Genomic DNA, 9,032 nt, shown 5'->3' with positions numbered 1-9,032 from the left:
CGGCGCGCGGGCGTCCCGGGCGACAGCGTCATGACGGACGTGCACCGGCGCTTCCTGCAGCTGCTGATGACCCACGGCGTGCTGGAGGAGGGGGACGTGCGGCGCCTGCAGAAGCACTGCTACCAGGTCCACGACCGTGAGTGCCGCCCCGGCCCACCCGCGGCCTTCCCGCGGCCTTCCCGCGTCCACCCCTGCCCGCATAGGCCACTCTCAGCCCCGTAGACAGGACCTTGGACTTGGACCGGAAGCTGTGAGGTGGTGGTTCGGTGGTGAACCTGCGGAGGGCCGGGGTCGCCGCTGATTGGCCAGGGCAGTAGAGCCTGGGCGGGCTTGCGAATGAGACCGGAAGTCGGAGTTCCCGGGAGCTCGTCCTTGCTCTGAGCACGAGGCCTGGGGAGTGAGCACCGAGGATCGAGGACTCGGCCTGTTGCATCGTCTTTGTTCTGATGCAGGGCAGGGGAAGTGGCAGGTTCTTGCTCTATAGTTTTGCCTTTCTCTTTGTACTTTTTTTCAAAAGAAAACTGTAGAACAAAAACAGGCAAGGTGAGCCGAGTTGACAGTGGTGAGGAAGGGGATGTGGGAGTGTGGGGAGTCTGCAGGACAGGGCGGAGTGGAGCAGGGCTGAGGGCGAGGAGGAGGGCAGCGTGGAGCCCAGAAGCACTGGTTCCTTGATGATAAAGAAGGGTCCCAGTGCACTGCGCAGTCAGATCCATGGAGAATGGGCGTGCACCATGCAGGACCGGGTTAGGGAGTTGGAGGGTCCTGCGCAGAGAAGCCCAGCACCCTGTGTTTATTGGGATGCACCCCACCTTGGGAAGGTCCAGACAGGATGTGATGTATGAGGGGAAAGGCGGAAGTCTGTCCATGTAATGCGCAGGCCTCTGAGGACGCGGTGTCATTGGTGCGGCCTGGCAGAGCTGGCTGGCTGTAGATAACGGAGCTGTGGCTGCCTGCTGCCTTTGTTCTGAGTGTGACCAGGAGCCCTGTCCACCTTGCCGCTCTTGTCTATAAAGAGCCTCTGAGTGGTCTCCAGACACTGGGGGAAGACTCTTATCTAGGGTGTGGGTTATCTGCACTGTGGGTTCACCAGCTTCCTTTTAGTTTGTCTTGTTAAGTGATTGTGGGCTTCCAGGTTGATGGGAAGTTTTACAGTTCAGTACCTGGAGTCAGAATGAAAGTGTTTTTGCCTCTTTTTAACCTTTGAAGCTGTTATGATCTTATTTAGGAAAGTCCTGTAGACCGTGTCTAGGAGCACTCCTTGCCTGTGGACAGTCCAAGGCCACCAGGGGGACTGGTAGCTCCAGATAGCACATGGTACAGATAGCCGCTGTGTCTTCCTGGGGTTTCTGTACCCATGCACCGGCGATAAGAGATGGACACAGCTGCCAGGCAGTGACAGATGTGTGGGGAGTGTGTGCTCATGGACTCGGTAGTGCTGTAATGCTCTGCCCCCCCTCACTGATTGACTGTGGGAAGCCATACCCAAATACAGTGGGAGTGTCACATGTTGGATTAAGACATTTCAAACTCTGGAAGCGCAGTGATATAAGCCAGAAGCGGTGCTGCGTGCCTGGAGTTCCAGCAGTATGCTTGGAGGCTGAAGCAGTTTGTTTGAGCTCAAGGCCAGCCTGGCAACATAGCAAAACCCTTTTGTTGTTGTTGTTGTTGTTGTCAGTTGTGGGTCTTGAATTTAGGTTTTGGGTGCTGTCCCTGAGCTCTTTCACTTAAGACTACTCATCACTTTGAGCCGTAGCTCGACTTCTGGTTTTCTGGTGGTTAGTTGGAGATAAGAATCTCACAGACAGGGCTGGGGAGGTGGCTCAGTGGTAGAGCGTTTGCCTTGCATGCCTGAGGCCCTGGGTTCGATTCCTCAGCACCACATAAGCAAAAAGAAAAAAAGCCGGAAGTGGTGCTGTGGCTCAAGTGGTAGAGCGCTAGCCTTGAGCTGAAGAGCTGAGGGACAGCGTTCAGGCCCCCCGACTGGACCCCTCCCCCCCAAAAAAAGAATCTCACAGACTTTCCTGCCCAGGCTGGCTTCAAATTGTGATCCTCCTCCTGAGTACCTAGTAGGAGAGTTGTGAGCCATCAATGCCCAGCTAAGATCTTTTAAAGAAAATGGGTTACAAGCTTATGACTGTCATCCTAGATACTGGAGAGGCTTAAGTGAAGATCAAGGTTCAAGTCAGCTTAGATAGGAAAGTCTGTGAGACTATCTCCAATTAACCAGCAAAACTGGAAGTAGAACTGTGGCTCAAGTGGTAAAGCACCATCTTTGAGCACCATCCTTCAGCGTTAGGGGCCCTGAATTCAAGCCTCAGAAGCAGCGTGTGTGTGTGTGTGTGCACGCACGCATACACACACACACACACACATATGACAAGAAAACACTTTTTTTTTTTTTTTTGGTTGGTCATGGGGCTTGAACTTTGGGCTTGGATGCTGTCCCTGCACTCTTCAGCTCAAGGTGAGTGTGCTACCGTTGGAACCACAGCACCACTTCCAGTTTTCTGGTGGTTTATTGGAGATAAGAGTCTCATGGACTTTCCTGCCCGGACTAGCTTTGAACCACGATCCTCACATCTCAGCCTCCTGAGTAGCTAGGATTACAGGTGTGAGCCACCGGTGCCTGGCTCACTTTTTAGAATGAAAAGAAACATAATTGTGGGGAAAATATTTGCAAATCGTGTCCATGATAAATGGCTCATATCCAAACATAGAGCACTCTAAAAAGACAACAGGAAGAAAACATACAACCTGATTTTTAAAAATAGAGGAAGTTTAAGGAGATAATTCCAGCAAGTTTTTGCAGATCGCACATAAGCAATGAAAATCTTCCTTAATGTTACGCGTTAAGGCAATGCAAATGAGCAGCACAGGGCATTGAGTAGCTGGCTTCACCCAGGAGATGGAGGGGTGGGAGGGGGCGCAGAGCCTGGGAGGCCAGCTCACACTTGGGGTGCAGGGTGGTGTGTGGGCTCAGAAGAGGACTAGGGCCACTGGACAGCACAGATGTAGCCAGCTGGAGTGATCTCTAGGACAGGAGAGGGGCATACGACTGGGCACCAACCCCGATCTGGGTCCTGATAAAGTACAGGAGGAGCCAGATGCCTAGTCTGACTTGGTCAGCACCGGGCAGCTCTGTCCTGGTGTCTGGCTGGAGGTGCAGGCTGGTTTGGGAGCAGGACAGAGAAGGCTCAGGTGTGGTGGTCCTTTGCAGGGTTGGAGGTTGCTGGTTGGAGGTGGGCCTGCCTACTGCTTTCTGGAAGCTGCCATTACGGGGGAAGCCAGCCCCTGGAGTCGGGGCCAAGTTTGCTAGAGCTGCGTGCGACCTTCCTTGAGGTGCAGTGGTAGGATTAGCGTGGTCATCTGCTCCCTCCAGCTGCTCCGTGCCTGGCCAGCAGCAGCCCGTGTGGTGGTCAGAGACCTGCCCTCCAGCTGCCCCAGGCCCTGCAGCGGGAGAGCTGTACACTGCTTTACAACCCCCTGTGGAGCCCTCATGGGAGGCCTTTGGTGGGCAGCGAGGTTTCCCAGAGCAGCGGTGCCGTGCAGGGCCCGAGCAGCCGCAGTGGGCAGTGTCTGTGCTCTGACCAGGAGATGGCACTTGCGCAGGGCGCCAGCCACCTCCGTCTCCCCTGCACAGCTCCCATTGGCCTCAGGAGGGCACCAGAGGGGTGGTCAGGGGTCACGGAGCCCTTCGGGAGGCTGGGGTACGGGTCACCTCCTCTATGATCACTGGTCATGTGTTCGATCAAAGGGCAGTGCATACCAGCCGTGCCAGTAGCTGGGATCTGCTGAGAGCAGCTGACCTGTTCCCTGATGATTCAGGGGGACGTGGCTCCGTGAGCCAGTCAACAGGACTGGTGATGGATAGGGCTGGACACAGGCCTCTACCGGGTCAGTGTCCACCGGGGTTACTGCACACCCACGAGTGGCATGTGCCACGCCTCCCCCAACAGTGCTGCCCCGAGTGCCCTCTCCCTGCCCTGGTGTCTGTGTGCTTGCAAGTGCCATTTGTGGAGAGGCTTCTCCTCCCTGCCCCAGTCCCTCTGTCCTCGCTTCCCTCCTTCCTGATCCCCCACCCCCTGCGGGCCGAGCCGGCCAGTCAGCCCCGCATGATGGAAAAGTCCACTGTCCAAAGAGAGGAGAGGCCCGCGGGGGCCCTACAGCCCATCAGCCAGTGTGGTGCCGGTGAGCTGATCTGCCTCTCACCACGGCACGCTGCCCACTTCTCAGACACGACCGCCTGTCCACGGAAGCCTTCCTGGTCACTGTGTCCAACTCATGGCCCCGTGCCAGCTGCTGGCCCAGACTGTTCCTTGGCGATCCTGTGATCTTGGGCGAGACCTGCCCCTTCCTGCCTCAGTGTCCTAAGAGCCGAACGCCTTCCCAGCTTGTCTGAGGGTGGCTAGAACCCATGCCCTGCCCCGCCCCTAGCCACCAGCCTCTGGCCTTTGCCAGTTCAAGACCACCATTCCCCCAGGCGTCTGCTGAGAGCTGGAACTGACAGGACCCCGGGGGCTCCCTGCGCCCTCTGCCCCCAGACCACCCAGGGACCTGCTCTTCAGTCCAGCCCAGGGCCTGGCTGGCTCCCTCTGTGGCTCTCCATCTCAACTGGGCCCTGTACCCCTAGATGAGAGTGCTGAAGCCCCATGAGTTGGCCCATGGTGGTGGGGACCCTCGGGCTTATTTTTGTTCTTGTTTTCTGCCTAAAAATAACACTTTCCATCTTGGGTGGCTGCTTTAGAACAAAACAGTTGGGCAGCGCCCAGGCAGCAGACTTCCTGACTGAGTGCCAGTCGCTCACGTGTGCAGCGAGCCCCCGGGCAGCTCTGGGCAGCCTTGGGGCATGGGGGCCCCCGATGTGGCCAGATTAAGTAACATTGGTATCTAAGACAAAAGGAGAAAATACATCCTCAGTAGAAGGAGCAGCGTGTTGAACTGGAGAAAAGGCCTGGCTGAGGCTCATCCTTAACTGCCCAGTCCATCCATCATGTGCTTCAGCCCATGGGATGGAGCACAGGCCCCTCCCCATCCCCCGCCCCCCTCCCCTCCCCTCCCCTCCCCTCCCCTCCCTGGAGTGTTTGCTGGGGACAAAGCTGCAGGTGCGGAGGTGACGGTCCTGGCATCCAGTGTGTGGAATGAGCTTGGGCTTGCTCCGCAGGAGCCTGTGCGGCACGTTCCCAGGACTGGGGATCTGGAGTCAGGCAGGCCCAGGCTCGGTGTCCAAGTTAGGGAAACTCCAAGCAAGTTACTTTATCTCCCTGCGCCTGTTGTGTATAGACAGGACGTTAATAACTCTCCTTGCGGAGAACTCTTGTCATGATGGAGCGCAGCCAGCGGTGAGTGGCGAGAGACAGACGCCCTGCCTACCAGGCGGGCACGGCAGGCATGCACGCCGTCAACATCACCAGCCCCGGCTAGACGGGCGCCCACTGCCCTGGTGAGGGCGCCCTGCTCCCCAGGAGTGAGGGCAGGGTCAGGCCCTGGCTCTCCAGGCTGGGGAGCCTGCCTGGTGCAGCTGTGGGTCTCAGCAGGCAGGCCGGGGGTGCTGGGAGGCGAGCAGGGTGAGCGATGGCCTCTCTGGGGGCCCCTCCGGGGTTTCCAGGGCTGGAATAGCCCCCTCAGAAGCACAGCCTTGGTCTTTGTGCGTGAGGGAGTGGGGCCGGAGCAGGGCGGCCAGAACGAGGCTGGGACTTCTGGAAGGGAGTGGACACGCGAGGTTGGAGGTGCGCAGGCAGGCGTGGTGGACCGTGGCCCTCAGGCAGAGGGGGCTCATCCAGGGCCGCACAGGTGAGGGTGGGGCTTGCAGACCCCCCTGGTCCCACCCCCCCCTTCAGGGGTCCCCTGGGCCTTCTGTGTCCCTCCAACCTCAGTAGGCCTCAGCTCGACTCTGGACATAGCAGGGCAGCCCGGGGCCCTGGTGGGGCTGGGTGGCTGTGGAGTGGCAGTGACCCAGCCTGGCCTTTGTGTGGAGGCTCCACCATTGTGCCTGTTTATTTCCAGGCAACGCTCCCGTGGAGAAGCTGGAGGATTTCATCAACACCATCAACAGCGTCCTGGAGTCCTTGTACATAGAGATCAAGAAAGGCGTCACGGAAGATGACGGGAGGCCCATTTATGCGCTGGTAAGGGTGAGGCAGCGCCCTCCAGTGGTGTGCTCAGGCGCTACAGCCGAGCTGCTGGATGGAGGCCTCTTGTGCTTGGGGCGGGGTTGGGGGAGTCTGTATGAGAATTAACTCCTCACGAAGGGCCCACCCTGAGCACTGTGAGCACTTCACTTTTTAGGTCAATCTTGCTACAACTTCTGTTTCCAAAATGGCCACCGATTTTGCTGAGAATGAGCTGGATCTCTTTAGGAAGGCCGTAAGTATAGGAACTCCTGTCGCCCACTGGCCGGGTGTCATGAGAACAGGAACCCGCCGGTGCCCGGTGCCCCTCGTGGGGGCGGAGGTGCTGGGGACGGGCGGAGGAGCGGCCGAGTCCCGTCGGCGTGGGCAGCCCCGTGCTGGCTGCCCCGCTTCGCCGACGTCCCTGTCACGAGCCACGCACCCGCCACCCCCTCTTCCAGCTGGAGCTGATCATTGACTCAGAAAGCGGCTTTGCTTCTTCCACCAACATTTTGAACCTGGTGGATCAGCTGAAAGGTAAGAAGATGAGGAAGAAGGAGGCGGAGCAGGTGCTGCAGAAGTTTGTGCAGAACAAGTGGCTGATTGAGGTATGTGCTCTGGAGCTAGGCTCACTTCGCAGCCCTCTCCCCCACGTTTTGTGCAGCTGACCCCTGTGGGTGGGTCCCTTACCTGCTGTGAGGCCCTCAGTGGCCCCGAGAGAAGGACTTGGGTCCTAGATGCCACCGGCATTAGTGGCTCAGCTGACAACTCCCCCAGGCTTTTGGGTTCCAGGGTTTATGAACTGAGCACTCATGGCAGGGCGCCTAGTTCTGAGTGTGGATCCAGTGCCTGACCTGGGTGTGTTCCACACGTCACTGGGCTTGAGGGAGGAGAGAGGAGAGGAGCAGGAAGGAGAGTCACCTCCTGGGGTCATTCCCCCCTGGGTAAGGGGCTGGCTTCTCCAGCTCTGGTGAGCGGGACAGAAACACAAGGGTCACTGGGGGGGGAGGGGGTGCTGGCTCCTGGCAGAGCCCTGCCCAGTGTGGGAGAGGCTTTTGGTCCTTTCCCAGCATGGCCTCTTCCAGCTGTCCCCTGGCCTAGGTGGCTCCCTCACAGCCCCACGCTGCTTTTGTGCCGAGTGCTGCCCAAGAGGTTGGGTGCAGCGGGTGTTGGGGTTCCCGGGGGGGGGCTGCCTCCTTGCCCAGGCCCTGTGCAGATGGAGGTCTCCCATCACAGAAGGCACAGCCAGGGGCTGAGGTCTGGAAGCAGGGCGTCCCCAGCTGCCGTCTCGGGCTCTGCCTCAGTTTCTCTCGTTGGTTGTCTGGGGCTGTGGTAGAGCGCACACTGGTGTGTTTTGGGTGTGGGGCTGGGGACTGGCGGGGAGCGTGGTGCTGAACACGGGGCATGGCTGGTTCTGCGCCCACAGAAGGAAGGTGAGTTCACCCTGCACAGCCGCGCCATCCTGGAGATGGAGCAGTACATCCGTGAGACGCACCCCGACGCCGTGAAGACCTGCAACATCTGCCGCGGCCTCCTCATCCAGGTGCCTGCGGGGGCGGGGCCTCCTCCGGGTGCCCCAGAGGGCAGAGGGCACTGCCTCTGCGGAGGGCGTGGCCTCGCCCCTCTCCACAGCCTCCCACAGGTCTTGCAGCACATAACTTGTTACCTAGGCGTTCTTGTGAATGTCTTCCTGGGCCCACTGGTGTTTTTGTCACGCCCCTCTGCCCTGCTTTTAGGGGTCACAGCCATCTGGCTGGAGCTGGACATTTGTTTCCTTTTTTGTTTTTGTTTTTTGACAGGCCTGGGCTTGAACTCAGGGCCTGGGCACTGTCCCTGAGCTTCTTTTGCTCAAGGCTAGCACTCTACTACTTGAGCCACAGCACCACTTCTGGCTTTTTCTGTGTATGTGGTATTGAGGAATGGAACCCAGGGCTTCATGCATGCTAGGCAAGTGCTCTACCACTAAGCCATAGTCCCAGCCCTGTTTCCTTCTTTTAACAACTCACTTCATAACCACCCCAGTGTGTCTCCAGCACTGTGCGGGCAGGCCAGGTGGCCTGGCTTCCATGTGCGGGGAGGCCTCGCTATGGTGTGGGACGCTTGCGGGAGCTGCTCCGAGGTGTGCCGGGTGGGAGGTGCGTGTCAGCTCCTCGTCCTCTCGTTTCAGGGACAAAGCTGCGAGACGTGCGGCATCAGGATGCACTTGCCGTGCGTGGCCAAGTACTTCCAGTCCACGGCCGAGCCTCGCTGCCCCCACTGCAACGACTACTGGCCCCACGAGATACCAGGTGCGCGGCCCAGGGCCACGGGGCAGGGGGCGCCGGCGAGGGCCGGGGTCTTGAGGCTGAAATGCTGCAGAACCTCGAGTGCCCGCCCCTCACGGTGCCTGTTCCGCCTGCTCTGTCCACAGAAGTCTTCGACCCCGAGAAGGAGAGGGACGCGGGGGTCTCCAGGACTAGCAGGAAGTCCCTGCGGGCCAGGCAGCACTAGCCGCCCTGGGCCTCTCTGCCCGCCAAGCTCCACCTTTGCTCTCTGTGTTCCTGTGGACTCTGGAATAAAACCCGCCCTGTGGGGTTGCTGCGTCTGCGCTGCTGCCATGGGAGACTTGTGCCAGGGGTGGGCCTGGGTCTGAAGCCTGCCCCCCTGCCCCGTCCTGTCCCACCCGGGGGGCTTTCCCTGTTGTACCATCAGGAGTTGACTGGCTCATGGCTCACCAGGCAAGGCCCTGAGTTCAAATCCCACATACTTCCCAAAAAGAAAAAGGGCTTGATCAACCTCTGGTCTGTAGTTGGAGCCCTGGCCTCCGCCTCCCAGGGCGTCAGGTTCTTCCCTGAGGGCCATCTTGTCCCTTGGTGTAGAAGCACGGTCTCCTGGTCTCCTACCTGTTCCAGCCGGGGCTGTGTGCCCCCCCCTTCCCACACAGCG

General features: G+C 59.2%; 1 protein-coding gene across 1 annotated transcript; it reads left to right on the top strand.

The window, feature by feature from the left end:
• The first annotated feature begins 6 nt into the window (after window positions 1-6).
• Window positions 7-8,704, top strand: Nsmce1 (non-SMC element 1 homolog (S. cerevisiae)). Its single transcript, XM_013011637.1, has 7 exons — window positions 7-136; window positions 6,004-6,125; window positions 6,286-6,363; window positions 6,569-6,715; window positions 7,534-7,650; window positions 8,275-8,395; window positions 8,518-8,704. The coding sequence occupies exons 1-7, from the start codon at window positions 31-33 to the stop codon at window positions 8,595-8,597; spliced, it is 771 nt and encodes a 256-aa protein (XP_012867091.1). The 5' UTR covers window positions 7-30; the 3' UTR covers window positions 8,598-8,704.
• The last annotated feature ends 328 nt before the right edge of the window (window positions 8,705-9,032 follow it).

Source organism: Dipodomys ordii, unplaced genomic scaffold (assembly GCF_000151885.1).
Source record: "Dipodomys ordii isolate 6190 unplaced genomic scaffold, Dord_2.0 Scaffold14, whole genome shotgun sequence".
Taxonomy (NCBI): Eukaryota; Metazoa; Chordata; class Mammalia; order Rodentia; family Heteromyidae; genus Dipodomys; species Dipodomys ordii.
This window is presented reverse-complemented; position numbering and strand designations above follow the sequence as displayed.